This window comes from Triplophysa rosa, linkage group LG17 (genome assembly GCF_024868665.1).
Source record: "Triplophysa rosa linkage group LG17, Trosa_1v2, whole genome shotgun sequence".
Lineage (NCBI taxonomy): Eukaryota > Metazoa > Chordata > Actinopteri > Cypriniformes > Nemacheilidae > Triplophysa > Triplophysa rosa.
The window spans coordinates 7,421,247-7,440,804 of record NC_079906.1 but is presented as its reverse complement, the minus strand read 5'-3'; the positions used below and the strand labels follow the sequence as shown (position 1 = coordinate 7,440,804).

The 19,558-nt window shown below is 37.8% G+C and overlaps 1 protein-coding gene across 4 annotated transcripts in view; it reads right to left on the bottom strand.

The window, feature by feature from the left end:
• Window positions 1-18,204, bottom strand: part of rimbp2b (RIMS binding protein 2b) — a 74,139-nt gene extending 55,935 nt beyond the window's left edge. For 3 of the 4 annotated variants that reach the window (XM_057356243.1, XM_057356245.1, XM_057356244.1), the window contains exon 1: window positions 18,041-18,204. In XM_057356243.1, the coding sequence (XP_057212226.1) occupies window positions 18,041-18,088 (48 nt within the window). In that variant the 5' untranslated portion in view covers window positions 18,089-18,204. The remainder of the gene's footprint in view (window positions 1-18,040) is intronic. The other variant, XM_057356246.1, reaches the window with a different exon arrangement.
• Between the last annotated feature and the right edge of the window lie 1,354 nt (window positions 18,205-19,558).

Sequence of the window (19,558 nt, the reverse complement as noted above, 5' to 3'; positions counted from 1 at the left end):
TGTCCGTTTAGGGCTACTGTAGAAACAACATGGCGAATTCCATGTATGGGACCCGCAGTGTATGTAGATAGAAATATCTCATTCTAAGATAATAAAAACATAACGCTTCATTATGTAAGGTCTTTATACACCTCTGAAGATATAGTTATGTATATTATATTGCATTTCTGTCAATAGACCCTCCAAAAAATTACACACTGTCCATTTCAACTAATTGTTTCAAAACTCAAATTCAACACTTTTATTTAATCTAATGTCAATGGAAGCCAATGTGGCCTTTATTCAATGTTATGAATTTTTTTGTGTCCTGTATATTATATATTGTAGCCTTTGTAATGTTTTTTCTGTTTCAGTTCCATAACACGACTTGGCATTGTGGGTCCGTAACATGCCAGAGAGTAATGGCTGTATCATACTGTAGTTTGGCATTGCTCTTGTTTGGTGGAGCATAGAGTTATGTGATATAGACTGGCAGCACAGCTCCTAGGCGTGGCGGTGTTTAATGGCTGCCGTTGAGCAGTGTGTTGTTTCCAACATGGCTCTAAGTGTTAGTATGAATATTTAACATTTCATCAGCAGTCATTTGTCTTCGAGCATAGCGCTGATGTTCATTTAAAGCCCTCCAGCCTCGCGTTCAAGCTGGCTCGGGCTTCACGGTACATCGATACAGCACACGCTGAGATTAAATGGATGAAGGGAGAAACCTTTTCAACACAGCGATCTATCAGGCCTAATCAGCCTTTTATATAAGAGCTTCACTTTGATTTTGTATGCATATGTCTTGTCATGCTGTGTAACACTGAATGCAAAGCTGTGAGGCCATCTGTAAACCGCTACACAGGTACAGCTTTATTTTTGACCCCTTATTAAGATACATCACAGTTTTTGCATACACTTTGACAGGGAAGTTCAACAATAATGATTTAAAACCAACGGACGCTAAAAATCTTTATCTTGCAAGCCGGTAGACTACCACATTCTGTCAGACTGTGACGCATCATAGTTTACACATAAATAAAAATCCTGTCATCATTTATTCATGCTCATGTTGTTCAAAACACGTATTTGACTCTTTTTTCAGTGGAACACAAAAGAAGATATTTTGAAAAAATGTCTCTTTGGTTTTGTGTCCATTCAATGGAAGTCAATGGGGGTCAATGTTGTTTGGTTACCAACATTCTTCTAAATATCTTCTTTTGTGTTCTGTGTTTGGAAAGACATAGAGGTGAATAAATGATGCAAGAACTTTCATTTTGGGGTAAACTATCTATTTTATATAAATGTATTAAGATACTGGTAATATTAATGCAATCACTGTGTGATCTGAGTCTCGTGGGTTCAGCGCACTGCAGGAAGAAAATAGTGTCAGGAAGAGGGAAATCTCACCGAAGGCAAGTCACAGTTAATGCCGGAAACACAGAACGGCAATAACTACAGTACTAAGTACACAGTATTTCAACACATTAAGTGTCTGATTAAACTGGATTGCAGGTGGTTCGTAAAAAGGTGATGAAATAAACTGAAATAAAAGTCATGCACAAAAATGGTAGAACTGTTTAGTGAATTCCTGGGTTCATCTATGTGTAGTAAAAACAAAGAAACCACAGGTAAAAACTGTGGTTTGGCTCCATTTATGATTACAAAAAACTTTGCTGTGGATTCTATAAACCTGTAACAAAATAAGGTTGTATTTACATGAACTAACAATGTACAACTAACTACTTCTACAGTATTTATTAATCTTTTAATTAAACGTTGAAACTGTTAACATTAGTTAATGCACAATGGACTAACATGAACAACTGTATTGGCATTAACCAACATTAACAAAGATAATGCTGAAAACCTATATTGTGCATTCACTAATGTTAACCAAAACACCTTATCGTAAAGTTTTACCTACACATTTTAAATAAATTATAAAATATATTATATAAAAGCCTAAACCAGTTTATAGAAACATGCAAGTGCCATATTTGTGACAATAATAACGCAGAGAATCGACTCACTGAGAAACAGGTCACTGACACTGTACTATCACCTCATTTTTAATGCCATTTTGCTTATTAAATAAATGTATTAATCACTGAAAAAACAAGACAAAACCAGTATTTCATGAATATTTCAAACAGATTGTTTGACGTCAACTGAACAGTTCTTCTATCCTGCACAGATTCAGATTCTTATACATCAATAAAATATGGCGTCTGCTCTAACTAAGGTCTGTGGCAACTTCATTAACACATCAACTACGCATTTAAACCCTAATACTCCACATTCTCTGACACACAAAGCTCAAACACGCTTTAACACTGTCCCAAACACTTTCACATTACACTTACAACTTTTTTTGCACACACATAAAACCGATACACTCGAGTCTGTGGTTTTCAGAACCCTACAAAACATGTATCCTGCCTGTGATGATCCAGACACACTCAAATCCTCATCTCAGATGTTCCCGATCGCTCATCATTGGAAAAGGCTGACTGAATTACATGAGGTCAGTTTGTGTGAGAGCTCGCTGCTTGAGGGTCTCGTCACCCACTAGACACTCATGTGACTCATGTGAGGGAGAAAAACAAGCACCGCTGCGATGAAACGCATATTAAGAGCACATATGCTGACCTACAAAAAGGACAAGCGGAGAGATAACATAAAGGTACACAATGAGAAAAAATCAGAAAGTAAGAGCACACTATACATAGACAAGAAGAGTAATGTGAGAAACAACGAAAGAGAATTTACTGTCTAAGTGAAGCTTGCACACCACTTAGAGGAACATTTCACCCTAAAAAATAAGTCATTTCATCGTTTACTCACCTTCATGTCATTTCAACCCTGTATGGACACAAAACCACTGAGACATTTCTCAAAATATCTTTTGAGGAAACAAAGTCATATATAGATTTTGACATGATGGTGAATTAATGATACAGAATATTTATTTTTGGGCTAACTATCCCTTTGACTCTGGCTACTGTTAAAGCATTCATGTCACATGAAACAAAAATAAATCATATTTCCCTTTATTTTGGCACTTATTTGATCATAATTAGGTTTATATACAGACTTTTCTGTGTTATGCCCATACAATCTGTCTTTCTCGATAAAACTGCAGAGGTTACCATAACAACATACTAAGCCACTGGCAAATGCCTCGAATCCTATTTTGCACTAATTCTGTCTCATCTGTAAATCTGTTGGCTTTGAAAAGTATTATATTTCTATACACTATAACAGACCTGCTTCTTACACCAGCACTGACAGAAGACATTGTGAGTTCTGCGAGGTGAATTCTCAATGTTCTGATTGCGTATGAAATCTGAAAGATGTGTACAAAGAGGTCATATCAAGTTGTAGAAAGCCACCAAGAATTCCTGTCTGCTTAGACACCCCAAGTGGTCGATGTTTGAAAGCACCATGGATGTATCCTTCACTGCCTAAAATTTCCCACAATCCTGTGCAAGTGGATCGATGGGTGGTTGAAAGAATAAAAACGGCATCTGAAGGAGCTGTTGAAGTTTTTTCCGTGTCCCACTAAATGTCTATGACTGTTACAGCCCTCTCCTGACTGTCTAAGCAGCATGACACAGTCTCTGTCTCTCTCTCTCTCTCTCTCTCTCTCTCTCTCTCTCTCTCTCTCTCTGATCTTGAGTCCTGATCTTAAATGAAGACAGATGTTTCCTACAGGGCGCTAAAATAGTCTTGATAAAACATGACCAGGCCTATATACATCAATGTACATCCACTCCTATCTGTCCAAAGTTGAGCTAATATGTTTGTTTTTGCTCTTTGGTAAAAATGCATTTAAAAAGATGGCTGGTTAAAGGGGCAGTTCACCCAAAAATAATGAATATACTTGGGTAAATTGATTCAAATAAACTTACCAAAGATAAATGGTGCAATGAAACGTTCTTAAAGGAACAGTTCACCCAAAAATTAAAATTCGGTCATCATTTACTCACCCTCGAGTTGTTCCAAATCTGTTCTGATGAACACAGAGAGAAATATTTGGAAGAATGCTTGTAAGTAACCAAACTTTTTTTTTTAAAAGATTATATAAACAACACTGCGAGTATTAATTTGACCTTTTTTAACACTGGCAATTTTGCTGTGATAGTCAAAAGTGCCCCAGAACTGTTTGAGGGTGAGTAAATGAAGACAGAATTTTCATTTTTGGGTGAACTGTTCCTTTAAGGCAAAATTCATTTCCCATCATTTGTCTTTGCATTACAAGCACTAAATGTGTTAAAATGTAATACATACCTACATAAACAGCTGAGTAGATTTTACAAAAGACCACAAGTGACAATTTTGCATCTCTAACAAACGCATCAGGCTTTAGCTCTAGGATTAGGTTTCCAGTAACACATATACTGTAAAAGAGAGAGCAAGATGAGATTTGAGCGTGTTAGTGACTCAGAAAGCAAAGCACAGGGGCTTGAGCTTTGCTTTGAGCTTAACAGAGGAACACAAAGACAGACCCGAGCAATTAAGGTAATGTACTGGAACATACACACAGCACATCACAAGTGAAATTACAAACACAGTCTCTCTCGCCCACCACACGCGCATACACAGCGAGTAGGAAAAGTGCTGAGGAGGCACCCCTGCAGAGACCGAGTGGATAACAAATTGCTTTATTTTCTGGTCTGCACACAGATTGGACTGCAGGCACTGCACAGTTCAACACCGCCTTCTCCTCCACGCTCACAACTAACCACACACACGTCCTCCTCCTTCTGATTTATTTTACCAGTCTGTAGTTGGTAGCAATAGATATGATGTAGAAAACAAGAGCTGCTAATATAAACGAGCATATTTCTACAACAGAAACCTGAAAAATCTTACGGGAACTTGTAACTATTTTACAAGGTGGAAAATGCGAAAGCAAACCGCGTTATAGCATACTAATGGGATAATAAATAATAATATTAAATAATAATAAATATTACAAATATTATTTTTTATCAATTTACTTTTATTTTGAAACTTCCTACATAATAATATTAAATAATAATAAATATTACAAATATTATTTTTTATCAATTTACTTTTATTTTGAAACTTCCTACAAAGAATGGATGCATACTCCTAAAATGCACAGACAATATACTACTGTCAACATACTCAACTTAAATTGACAGTTCACCCCAAAATAACTAATTCTGTCTCTCTCTTACTCACCCTCTTGTCATTTCAAACCTGTTTGACTTTCTTCTGCAGAACACAAAAGAAGATATTTTGAAAAAGTTTTTAACTGGCACCCATTCACTTGCATTGGTTTTGTGTCCATAAAATAGAAGTGAATGGTGGCCAGTGCTGTTCAGTTACCAACTTTCTTCTAATCAAAATATTTTCTTTTTTGTTCTGCTGAAGAAAGAAAGCCATGAAATGACAAGAGTGTAAGTAAATGATGACAGAATTTTCATTTTTGGGTTAAACTGTCACTTTAAATCTCACTGCTGTCCTTCTGAAACCTTGTACCTCCATATTTGGTGATTTCTTTTGCCATAAATCATTATTACTAGTCATCCTTGTTTGTCACTGGGTTTAGCAAATATCTAACCAATAAAAGCCTTAAAAGTGCTTGTCAACTTTGAGAACACAGTATTTAATCATTTAATAAGTACAATGTTTTTCCAGTCTGGACATCCAAGGTTTCAGAAGGCAACGATATTAAACCTTATCCCGTATACCATAAATATGCAATGCTGTATTGCAGCCTATAATGCATTGCCATGCCACTGACATTTATAAATAATGCTGGCGCCTCACCACAACATAATCGGGCCGATTTCTCCCTTCCGACAATCCTAGGTAAAGTCCTGATGATCTTAAACGGCTCTACAGATGATCTTATCAGATTTCCCTGTGGTGTGATGTGTGTTAAGAGTGAATGAACCTGATCGGAAGAACATCGGAGCCGCCCCGATCTCAAATCGTAAATATATGTTATTTACGATCAGAAATCCTGTTGTGTGGGGGAAACCCCGAGGACAAACGCACAAGAACACTGCTGACAGATGCACAACAACCGTAGTCATGACTTCAACCAAACCCTTTTCTTTCTTCTGTCAATTTTCTGTCAAAAGCATTACAAACACTATTATCGCAATTATGAATAATTTCAATAAAAAAATTCAGGCAGTGTGCAAGTGACGGTAGTGGTAGGAGTCCGAGTGTGCTGATGCTTTAAGGTAGAACAGAAAAAATTGGTCCAGTGGAGCCAGCAGACTCTTTCAGGTGATAATGTCATCAGCTATTAACAAAACAGTTTTAATATTCTTTTTTAATTACTGTGAAGCAGTAGCGAACCGTGACGTTTGAGCCTTGGCCCTCTGCGCACGCAAGCTAAGCAACATAAACAAATGCGCACATCAGCAACCAGAGTGAATTGAGTCACGGCGGCCTTTTAAATCATAAATAACTTACAATTTGATTATCAAATTACTTGATAACAAAGTCTTCCTCCTGTTGTTTTGAACAACGTTTATCAGCTTTTCTCTTTTTTTTCCCGAGACTTGATAACAAAGTTCATCCACATGCTGTTTTGAATGACGTTTTCCTCATTTCTTCTTCTTTTACAGTTTTTTGGCGTTTGTTGAACCAACTTCATGTGCTTCTTCCGCTTTACGAGACTGCTGGTGAATAACACCCCAGATGGCGGAAAGTTACCAAAAAAACAAAGTGCGCCCATTAAGAAAAATGATATGATTGGTCAGTTTAACTGTCGCTCAAAATTAATCTCTCCCATTGATTTACTGTACTGTCAGCCAGCGGTATGAAGGTGCCCGATGTAAGCACACGTTCGACTTGCAGCATGCGCAGGCTGCGCAGACAGCTTATGACATCGCAGAACTGCGACTGCTCCGTGATCTTTAATTTCTCTCGTGAGACTTGGAAATCTCACGTGGATAGAGTCCGCATCGATCCAGGAAGTCAAATATACATATCTAATAGGGTAAATCGGACGACTTTTATTGAAAATAGTATTTTTCAAGTTTTTAAATATAATTTTTTACGATAGTTTAGGTCATCACAGAGGGCCCTGACGGTTCACTACTGCTCTGAAGACATAAATACAACAACATTTGAATGTTGCAATAAAATGATATCTAGTGCTGTGCTTTAGACGACGCTGCTTGAGCAATTTCTCAACGATAAATAATATTTTTAAAATCACATAAAAGGTTATAGGTACACATTTTGAACACATATAATAAACATACAGTGAAATAATAAAAAACGTATTCTGAAAAATTTCGAGAGAATTTGCGAGTCAGGGACTCTGTTCGTGTGTGGTGTGTTTTCTTCGACACATCACGGCGCACCAAAAATAGGAGCAAAAAATTTTTAATCTAGGATTTTTTTTGTCCTCGTGTTTGTGGTCTCTCACAGTTTGAAACTCTTATAAGATTTAAAAAATCGTTTGGTGAGGCCCCGGCATAAGTCATGTCCTGTGAGAAACACAGGATGAACCTGATTGGCTGGGAAATCAAGACCAGTGATGGCCACTCGAGGAATCAAGCTTCTGCCACGCTTTCTTTCGGCAGTGACAGTCACCGGACGACAATCATGACCCTTTTTAGCAGGTTGTTCTCAAGAGTCCTCTCAAAGGAACCAAGATCCTAAAGTGGCATGTCATTCCAAACCAGCTGAGAGCTGTATGAGGTGAAGGGGTGGGTCCTGGATTAGGACAGGAACTTGATTGGACTTCTTTAGCATCAATCACTCTTGAGACTGCAAATCTGGGTATGACTGCATTTTTTAGGTATAACTTTGGGAATTTGGTGCATTTAGTAGCACTGTTACAACTATATCAAAAATGTAGTGTTTGCGTGTGCACGATGTTATTGTGTTGTGAGTGGTTGTCTGGGCGTTGTTAAATGGTTGCTTGGGAGTTCTGGAGGGTTGATAGGAAATTTTTACTTTTTAGTTACTTATCTAATATGAGATCCAACAATGACTGTCCAGCAAACTCCAATTGCGGACCCCTTGGTGAAGATTTATGCAACGGCATATAGGCTTTACATTAGGGAACGATGAATATACGAATATATAAAAAAACATTTTGGCTCTTCATCAAAATAATTCATAAATTAACTTGTGAACTATTGAATCATAAGAAAAAGCCCTTCAGGCTTTGCAGAAAACTTTGCAAAAAGTGCATAAATAGTCTCAGACACTTTACTTTTGTGAAGACGCAAACTGCAAAGCTGCAAGTGCATCAGTATTCTTGAAAATACACACACAAGACATCGGCTCTCAGCTTGGTTACTGTTGTCACGCTCACTGAGCCTTATCGGAGGACGAGACAGGAATGTCAGAGCATCCGATGACAAGAGAATTCATAAACAAGAAAACAACAAACACATCAGATAACCCGCCACAGATCTGACATCTCACTCAGACCTCGGACTGATATCACATTAATAATAATAATTCTCTTCAAAAAAGGCTGAAATATAAAATACAAAGCAATAGATTTAAGTTAGAGGAAAGTCCGATTAAGAAGGAAATAAAGAATGATGACTGACAAAATGAACCTTTCACTGTTCTGCACTTCTTTCTCCAGACGCATCACCCAGACAATCACATTTCCCATTCCTTCCTGTCTTTGAACTACAGACACCAATGACGAAACCAAACAAATAGAGAATATGTTGTTTAACAAGATAATCACATTCGGTGAATTATAGTTCAAACAATGCGACGACAGCAAACAGGCCGCAAAAGGATGAGAAGCACACTGCCTGTATCCTGGCAGCTGAATATGCCCAGTGTTTGCCACTAACAACTAAAGCTTTCAGCGTGATCCATCAGCGTGATCAGTGTGATGCTGATTGGATAGACAGTCATGATGACAGCGGAGGAATTGCATCTCCAACATTATGTAGAAAAAACATGTCATGTGATTTCTATGTTCACGTGTCATTCATGATTTCATATGCATTCTAAAGACTCAAATGAAATAAACCAGTGTAAAACTGTGAGCAGATAGGGCCGGAGGATATATCAAAATCATCTAAATATTGCAAAATGTATGTCGCAATGGTTTGCAATAACCGAATGATTGTAATACTTCAAAAAGTTTAAAGCAAGTTTAAGTTCAATGCAGATAGCAGAGAGTCTGGTGAGACAGTGATACTTTCTTTTCCCAGAAATAACGTCAAAGGAATTTTCAGATTTGAAATATATTTGATTATCATTTCAATGATTTTACAAACTAAATGCATTATCGTAGCCTACTGTATAGTGCATTGCATTTTTTTGCCAGTTATCACATTCAGACCTACAAATAATACAATTTCATCAACGTCAACAGTTTGTCTTAAAATTATGAACATTCTTTCAATAAATTTTAATGAGAAAAACAGAGGCACAAAAAGACGAGACAGTCGACTCCTAGTAAAATTACGCAGTGTTTACGGCGCCAGGGTCGCGCTATGTGTCGCTGTCTCTTTTGCTTTTGCTGTTAGTTAGACCAAACCCAAAGCCTTTTTAAGTGAGCTAAAGAACACTTTAAAAATCATTCATGTGTCTTAGTAAATATCACAAAAATAAACAGTTATATTAAATTAATAAACTCTTTTAAAATAATTTAACTGATTTTTTTCAGTGGGACATGAAAAAAATGATTAAAAATCCAACAGTTAATATCTCTAAAATGTGCATATATTATTTAAGTTTATTTAATGAAAAAGTATTTAATTAACAAATTATATTTTTAATATACACTTAATATTTTTTGGTGAATTCTAATATAAATATTTGATTTACTCACATTTACACAATTTAAACAGTATATTTCATAGATTTTTAGTGTAAAGTGTTTCACGTAAAATCGCCACTAAAGTTTTTAGAGTAAAGCTGAGATTATATTGGCGGTAGAAAATACAGAATACAGCTGTTCTTCATTCAAGCAAATAAGACATGTCTGACTAGAAAATACTTCTGAAAATACAGAAAATAAGTCTGGTGTTTCCAAGATGGCTGCCAAGTGAGCCAAATTGCTCCAACAAGAACACTCTTTAATCCTAAATGAACAAATCCAGCACACCTAAGGCTAAATTCATCTATAAAACCACATTCAAATACTGTCTATTCATTAAGCAGCTCAAGATGAATTTATGAATATGGGGGATTTAATACACTACTGTCTGTTAGATGCTAAAAGCACAAACTTTGAAAGAACATCCCTGCTCAGAGATAATGAAGGAACCGAAAACCACCACCACAAGCAAGAAAAGAGAAAGACGAAGGGGAACGCAAGTTTGTTTGTCAGCAGACAGAAGCACACACACATAGTCAGAGCGCACAGCCTATATTCAGTCAGCAGTCAGTCAACTACCCAAAGCAGCCATTTGTCTCTGATGGAGGGGGGAGAGAAAAAAGGAAAGGGTGAGAAAAAAGCAGCTTTTAAGAACGATCAGACGCTTCGAAACCTCAAACAGAATGCCAAGCTTGCAACTCCCCCCACACACAAAACCACATAAACACTACATTTCTGCCCCACTGTAAGCCATACAAGTGTAACCGGTCCTACTAGCCCCGCTCTGCGCGGGCCTCGAACCGGCGTCGGTCCGAATGGGAGACGGGCGCTCTAACGAGGAGGCTAAAGACAGCAGTCTCTAGCGTCTGTCGCTAGAGCGTCTCTGTTGGTCGTGGAGTGAGGTTTATGCACTGCACTAGCTGGCCTCCGTTACACTCACCCCCCTAAACCTCACTCCCATCCGGGTCAAGGCACCAATGCAACCGGTCCTACTCGCACCGCTTTGTGCGGGCCTCGAACCGGCGTCGGTCCGGATGGGAGACGTGCGCTCTAACGAGGAGGCTAAAGACCGCAGTCTCTAGCGTCTGTCGCTAGAGCGTCTCTGTTGGTCGGGGAGCGAGGTTTACACACTGCACAGCTCTTCACTAGCTGGCCTCCGTTACACAAGCACACACACACACACACACACGCGCGCACACACACGCACACACACAAATGACACACATGAGCTTTCACACCAATCTTGAATCTGATCACATAATTTAATAGTATTATGATGACAAGCAGATCTAGCCCATTATGAATACATTACAGAGGCGTCAAGGGGCTCTGAGCCTGGCTGCGTCTGACATTTCACAGCACAAATGCTTCTGCTTATGATACAGGCCAACAGAAGGAACAGCATATGCTCACTTGACGTTCAATCTCTCCACTGTTTGCTTGCTAATATGTTGAAATTTTCAAAATTCATCTACAGTAAGAGCAGTTATGTTGGTACACCCCTCATTTAATGTACGTCTGTCATCATCACTCCATGTTGGAATTCACTTTGTTATATCTGATGAAGATGCGAGACATGCTCACGATATGTGATACATGTGAATCGTAAAAGCATGAATGTTATTATATCACATTATATTACATTATTATGTTAAATAATTAAATAGATGCCACTGAAAAATAAAACCGAATTAAGACAAAACTTAAATTAAGAAAGGTATTACGAGAGCTAAACACAGAGAAAACTTAAAGCATTAAAAACTAACTATATTGACACAGGTCACATGTTGGCAGCTCAACCGACGACATAAAACAATGCCCATTGCTTTACGATACGTATCAGAACTTTGAATTGCAATGTGCGATGTACTGATATTTTATTATGGCCTTTTTAAAGTCCCCCTGTTGTTGATAATTTTGTCACTTAAAACTTATCTTTAAACATTAAAATAGAATATGTAAAAGTTTTTTCTGTGATAATAGTTGCTTCATGCCTTAAAATAGCTTTATTTAATATATGCAGATCCACACACAATTCTTTTTCAATCACACCATCTTGGACCATAGATATACATATAGATTAGATATAGATAGACATTCGACAGTTCCAGACGCTGGTAAAGCTGGTTTCTTAATGCACACATGCGCTGCTTGTTAGCTTAGACATTTTTGGGACTGTCTTTGGAAAACTGTAGTTTTACAGAGAAAATACTCAGCAATGGTTTTGAATGATACATTTGCACACACACCACACAGACCTAAGGCGACTTTAAAAAGTCTGCTTGATGGACTTTCTCTGTTTAAACCAGCCTAATGTCTTTTCTCAGTAAATATTGATTTATGTGACTATATTAAATTAATATTTTAGCATTCCGACCGTCATTGTAATAAAAAAATGAATAGTGGTACACAGTAATCATGTTGATCTTGATAGAGCATAAATCATTTGAAAAGACTTTAAAAAGAGATCTTATGATTGAGGTAATGAGCTGTTTATATCCAGATTCAAGTCACAAACAGCAGTTCTGATAGACAGAGACATTTTAGACGGACTTCATTGATCACAACAGATCTCTCTCACATCAGTCCATGAGTCACCCAAGAAGTTTATACAGTACAGACAACCTGGAGTCTCATTCATCCAGCACAAAGCAGGTTAAAGCTCTTACTCAGTGTCAAATCTGCAGTTCATTTATCATCCAGCTGTCGCAAAGTGAACTCATTCTGGGTTTAATACCTTTATGAGGTGCTAAAATATCATGTGGCAGCTTTGTTGGCTTATCACATAATGATGATTTACATTATATGAAAGGCAGCCCAGCATTCCGAGCTCTTTTCCCAGAATGCATTTCTACAGTGCCGGCTGGCGCGAATTGGTCAGCCAAAGAGACGGTTCTAACCTTCTGGGTAAAGCGAGTTATTTGAGCGATCACGTCCCGCCAATGGAACAGGGGTGTTTTGACTCACTGGGCTAAGTAGATGAATCTCAGAGACAAAGCGGGCTACTGTAAGTTGGGAGGGGTTGAGGGATGAAAGCCCAGTGGAAAATTGTATTGCTCAAGTTGCTCTCTCATAGCTTAATGGAGTTCTTAGTTATGCTTATTGAGTTACCAATTTTGTCTCTTAAAATTCCATAAGTGAAATAAAAATAGACTCCAATGAGACAATTGTTGACATATAGGTAAGAATATACAACTACAGTATAGACCACTTTGGTCCAGAAGAACTCCATGTTTCATTTGTTTAACACTACACAAACGTTTGAACAGAATAAAGATTTTAATTGTTTTTCAAGATTTTATTATACAGTCGCGGAAAATATTACGAGACCGTTCCAAATGTTCATTTAATCAGCATTTCTAGATGTATTGTGGCCATTCCAGTCTAGTTTAATTTTAACAAAATCAAACCTCAGGAGTGACATAAAGTCATCCAATAGCAATGTGAAAGACTGACAGAATGACAAGACACATGAAAACTGTGATAAAAATCAAGGTGATCACATACAAATACTTTTTAAACTTTTCCTAAATACATGTACAAATATTACTGTTGTATTACTTAAAAGTGAATATAAACTTGTTTTCTTTGCAATATCAAAAGTGCTCCAACATTTCATTTATTTAAGTAATTACAAGCCACTTACAACATAAAGAATTGAGATTCTTCCCGTCATGAACCTGTTTAAGTTATTGTTCAAAAATTGTATAGCAGCCTAATGCTATCTGCCAAAATTCAATACTATGAACTACTTATACCTGAATATGACAATTCTTTTATAATTTACTCTTCCTAATGACATCATGGATATTATGAGCTTATATAGTAAAAATGAAATGGCATAAAATACGTAAATCATGAGAATATTTTCATATTGACTGTAATATTTTCATTAGAGTTACTGAACTTCTTACACTATATTGGATCTGGTAGAATATGGATAGTGCTTAACACAGGTCATGGGTTTGATTCCCAGGGAAAACACATTGATAAAATGAATAACCTGAATGCATTTTGGATGTAAGCGTCTGTCAAATTCATAAATGTAAATGTTCATATCAATAGCAATTACAAGCTACAACCAACGTTACCAACATGAAACGCCGCAGACTGCAGAACAACTGCACCCTACTGTGCTGAAACCCAACCGCATCCATCTCTGAAGCCTGATCTTGTTTGAAATCACACATCACTCACTCTATGCTCACATTCAGTCAGCGCGTCAGGCCCTGGAGAGCGGGTGCCTATCTAGTTTACAGTGTTTGGATGTGGCTCGCTTACGAACGAGAAGTGATTGAATGTGAAGGGGTTGTTCAAGTCGAAACGTTATGTAATGCGCAAAACGTTCACTTTGCATTACCAATTGGCCTTGGCGCTTTTCACACACATATAGCATACACACATAACGTACAGTACATGTCTTCAAGCGCATGTGCACAACATAATGCTGGATTTTGCAGGGTTGTGGATTCAGAGATGCACGATTAAATGTCAAAGCTAATGTTTAATGTGTACAACATAGATAAATATAGAATAACAGGTAGAAGAACACACACATAAATGTCAGGCAGGATTTTCTCATGTGAGATAACCTAAGGCTATGCTGACTCCAGTTATCATAATGTATCTGTGTGTGTGTGTGTGCGTGTGTGTGTGTGTGTGCGTGCGTGCGTGCGTGCGTGCGTGTGTGCGTGTGTGTGTGCGTGTGTGTGTGTGTGTGTGTGCATGCATTAACAAGTTGGTGTGTGTGTGTGTGTATTTGTGTGGGACCAAGCATGCACTGTGTTTCTCACTCCATCATTACAATTTCTTCCTCTCTCCCCCTTTCTCTCATTCCCTCTACCCCAATCTCTCTTCCTATATCTGCAGGGTTTGTGCGTGTGTGCGTGAATGAGTCATCACTGGTGCAGAAGATCATCTGCATTCTTAAAGTTTGCCAGAATCACAGGCTCGTACAGTAAATGCGGAAGGAGATACCAAAATACCACACATGCATGTTTACTTATCTATCAAATGAGCACTTTTCATAGACTCCGATTGTTTTTCAACACAGCTAGTTAGGAACCCTATAACCTAACACTAACCCACACTCTATATTTGTATTTATATTTATGCATTTGGCAGACGATTTTATCCAAAAATGCATGCATTATCCTATACGTTTGTTTTTAAGTATGTGCAATCCCCTGGGATCGAACCCACGACCTTGGCGTTGTTAGCACCATGCTCTTACCACTGAGCTACTCTAACCCTAACCTTAGCCGAAAACCTTCTGCATTTTTACAATTTTGAAAAAGCTTAATTTACTACATTTTTAGTGTTTTTACATATGAGGATGTCCTAAAGGGAGGTCATAAATGCACAGTTACTGTACAAAAAAGTACAAAAGCAACACAAAGCACTCATATCTCAACAAAACACACATAAAAGGCTCTCAAAGGCTCAAATATCTCGAGGGCGGCTGTGCTAACGAAAAAGTTTGATTTAGTAAGAAGAAAGCATGTTAATATAAAAGACCCACAGAAACAAACAGCAACCAGCGACATCAACTCCAGAAATAAGCAGCTGAAGGACAACCGGGCACATACATCAACATCTTAAGACTATAATTAATGTGTATTAAGTTCATTCCTCTGAAACACCCATACAGATGAATGGACAGTTTGTAAATATGCTGTTATTTGAAATGCCAATGTCGTCTTTCATTTTTATCTCAACTCTTTTTCATTGCAGTTCCCCCAAAAATGACAATTCTGTCATCATTTACTCACCCTCAAGTTGTTCGAAACCTGTGTATATTTCCTGTTGTTCTGCTGAACACAAAGATAGATATTTGGAAGAATGTTTGTAACCAAATAGTTGGGTCACTATTGACTTCCATAGTAGGGAAAAAACTACTGTAGTAGCCCCAGAACTGTTTCATTTTTTCACATTCTTCAAAATATCTTTCTTTGTGTTCAACAGAACAAAGAATTTATACAGTTTTGGAAAAACTTGAGGGTGAGTAAATAATGACAGAATTTTTATTTTTGGGTGAACTGTCCCTTTTGAATGTGTCGTCAGGGAAATGAAAAAATCCATAGGCTTCATTTCACCCATAAACATACATTAAAAGATGTTTAACTCACGACCAAATCATTATCATTTACAACATTTACAAGATTTAACTAAACTTCTATCAAGGGGAAACAAACTTCCTTTACGTCTAAACTGCCTTTGTTTCTGCCTGATCAAAGCCTATTACACATGAGCACGATCAAAGATCTCAGCGGGGAACCCGTCAAAACCTAATTCTAGAAAGTGTAAACCGACGATGTGACTGCACGAGGATCTGGAGAGGGTGAGATATAGAATCTCATCCATCCAAATGAGATTTCTGTTGAGTTTTTCAGTGAAACGCTAGGAGAGATTAACAGAGGAAAAGAGATAAGCGATGGAGGAGAAAGAGAAATGGACTCTGCCGTGGGTGGGAACATCAGAGATGATCAGAGATCAGACTTTCCGTAGCCTGGAGCTGATCTGGTTACACTAAGTTTCCTTCTGTATTAACCAATATGAGTTCACAAGTAATGTGAGTTCTTGTCTCACATGCTACAGGGGACAAAGTCTTTACCAAACACTTATTACGCCAGCTTAATGAGAACACATGTGAATTTGTATATACATGAGGATATAGTATAGACTTATATAGCAGTATATTAAAGGGACTGTTCACCCAAAAATGAAAATTCCCCCTCTAGTCATTTCAAACTTGTATGACTTTCTTCTGCAGAACGCAGAAAAATATATTTTGAAGAATGTTGGTAATCAAACAACACTGGCTTCCATTGACCACCATTGTATGGACACGAAACCACTGAGACATTCTCAAAATATCTTCTTTTGTGTTCCACAGACGAAAGAGTCACATACAGGTTTTGAACAACACGAGGGTGAATAAATGGTGACAGACAATTTTTGGGTGAACTATCACTTCAATAGTTTGCTAATGAGGATGTCCCGAAATGTCCCTAAATAAAGTTTCTTCAGATTCCTGTACTTTATATAAATTCAGAAACATATGTGTCTTAATTCACATAGTTCTAGGGCATTAAAGTGGAGCTATCATGCTATGTCATGCATTCTGACTTCTTTACACTGTTGAACGTGCTGGCTTCTCATGCTTAACATGGTCAACTTGTTAAAAAATGAGGTGGACGTATGACGTAGTATTTCTGTACTTGATACACACCCCCAGCACTCCAACTTTGTTTTCTAATTCTGGATCCCTGTGTCGTCACAGGGATCCTATTCCTTTTATTGGCCAAAAGCACGGCAAGGTGAAAGAGCCCACAAACGAGCCAACCGACGAGCGAGACCCGCTTACCATCAAGATTGTCTGCGCTGCGTCAAGATGGGCTGCGCTGCAGCTCGTTACTCTTGCGATAGTGAAGTTTAGGTGATGGATGTTATATAAACGGTGGATATAACGCTGGATTTGGAGATCGTTTGAAACTGATAGATGCCGCGGTCCCAGTGCTAAAAGATCCTGGACATGAACTGCACGTGGTAAGTCAAACTAAGTCATACGTCTGTGTTTTGTTGGCAACCGGCGTGTATGTGCATAATGTACAAAACACGAAGGAATGATGTGTTGTGAGCTCGTGCTGTAGTTCCATCCCACTCTCTCCACTAGTCCCACCTCTAGCAGCTCGTGTTTTTCTGGAAATAATCTTACAGCTGTATCTCTCTTTTATAAATTTGATCAAACTAAATACTCTTCGAAGACACGACGTATGCAATACTACTCTATAGGCACTCAAGATGAATATGAGATTGGCAAAAACTGCCTGTGATACACGTTTTTTAATGAAATAAAACTAAACATCAAACAAATCTGCCACATTGATCGTTTTAACAGGTTTCCATTAAAGACGATCTTTTTCCATAAAACACTTATTGATTTTAATGCAATTTTAAAGTGCATCCTCAAAGCACAAAAAATGTAAACAAATACAAAGAAATGTGTAAATATTCACTTTAAATTGCTAAACTGTAATGGAAACTTGTCACAGAAGAAGTATGCACGTTTTTACACAAAGTCTATGTAAATATATATACACATGTATATACCAAATACATTGATTCATGCATTAATAAACATACTCCAAGTGCTTCAAGTTCATAAATGGTTTCCCAAATGTAACTAAATGTAATTAATCACAGACTTTTATATGTTCGTCCTACATTATAGCTATTAGTCTGAAGTCTCTTTTCTCTTACCTTCTCCCATGCACACACCGAGCAGTACTGGAGGCTTATGTCTCTCATCGTGTTCTCCGCTTTCCACCGACTACAACCATCCTGCACACGCTCCAATATTACCAGTACTCATCTCGCAAACACTCAGAATGACTGCTTTCTCTTCTAACAGACACATCTGAACACGCAAGAAGTTTCCAGAAGCCTGGATGATGGCCATTGGTGGAGGAGTAGAGCGCTGTCACTGTAACTCAATACCGCAACTGTGTGTACTGATCCCATACCTGTTGATTGAGTTACAGGGGCGGTTTAAGCCATCCAACTTCACATTAACCTTTAGGCACATACGCACTGATGGATATGCCTACAGACTGCTCGATTCAATACAAACACAACACACACACATATACATAGTATATACTTAGAAAGAGAGAATAATATCTTATGTGGTATGTGGCATGTCCATGTGTGATAGCTTGTACATGCTACTGTAGAAAGTGTAGCAGGAAATAAACACATTTAAAGGGATCGTTGACCCCAAAATGAAAATCCTTTCGTGAATGGCTTTCTTTCTATTGCAGAACACAAAAGAAGATATTTTGAAGAATGCTGGTATCCAAACAACACTGATCCCCATTAACTTCCATTGTATGGACGCAAACCACCGAGACATTTCTCAAAATATCTCTTTTGTGTTCCACAGACGAAAGAGTCACATACAGGTTTTAAATGACATGAGGGAGAACAAATGTTTATTTTTGGGTGAACTAGCCCTTCAAAGGGAAATACATGCACTATACAGTTTTTATTCAATTAAACCGAGTGAAAATGTCCATCCATCCGCACAATTTGTAGCTGACTAGCAAGCAGCACATTACAGTTTGTGACTATGATGAACTGAAATAAAGCTCTTTAGAAATACGTCTCAGTTACAGAATTCTTCAGCACCACACAGCACAAACATATCAGTTGATAATTTATGCAAATTATTTATTTATCATCACCAGTCAGCTCTTTGATGAACCTTTAATGAAATGTTGACAAACTGGCTCTTTGGCAAAGGAAAGACACAGTCTGAGGGAATGAAGCCCACTCAGTACATTGCTCTCTCGCTCACTCTCGTTCTCTTTTAAGGAGCTGTCCATGGTGCTGAAACAAGCATGCACTAGACTGAGCACACTACACATTTCACACACTCGCTCACTAATCCAAACTTTTCCGCTAGTTTTATCAATGCCATTGAGGATCCCAAAAAGCCTATGTTCTATTCTCATAGTTTGAATGTTTTTGTTCTTATAGAGTTATGTTTGGATTACGATGTAAGTTATTATGGCCAAGATCACAATACTTATGAAGAGAGGGACTGATTAACATGCATAGTGGCCACCCACATCTTGTTTACTTGCTGGTACGGAGAGTCTCAAACAAAACACTTGAATAAGAGTCTTGTTCAAATCTATTGCAAATGTTCAAATGCAAAAGTGGCCAATCAGAACCAGCCAAAACTGGAATGTATGATTTCAGACAGCTTTAACCGTT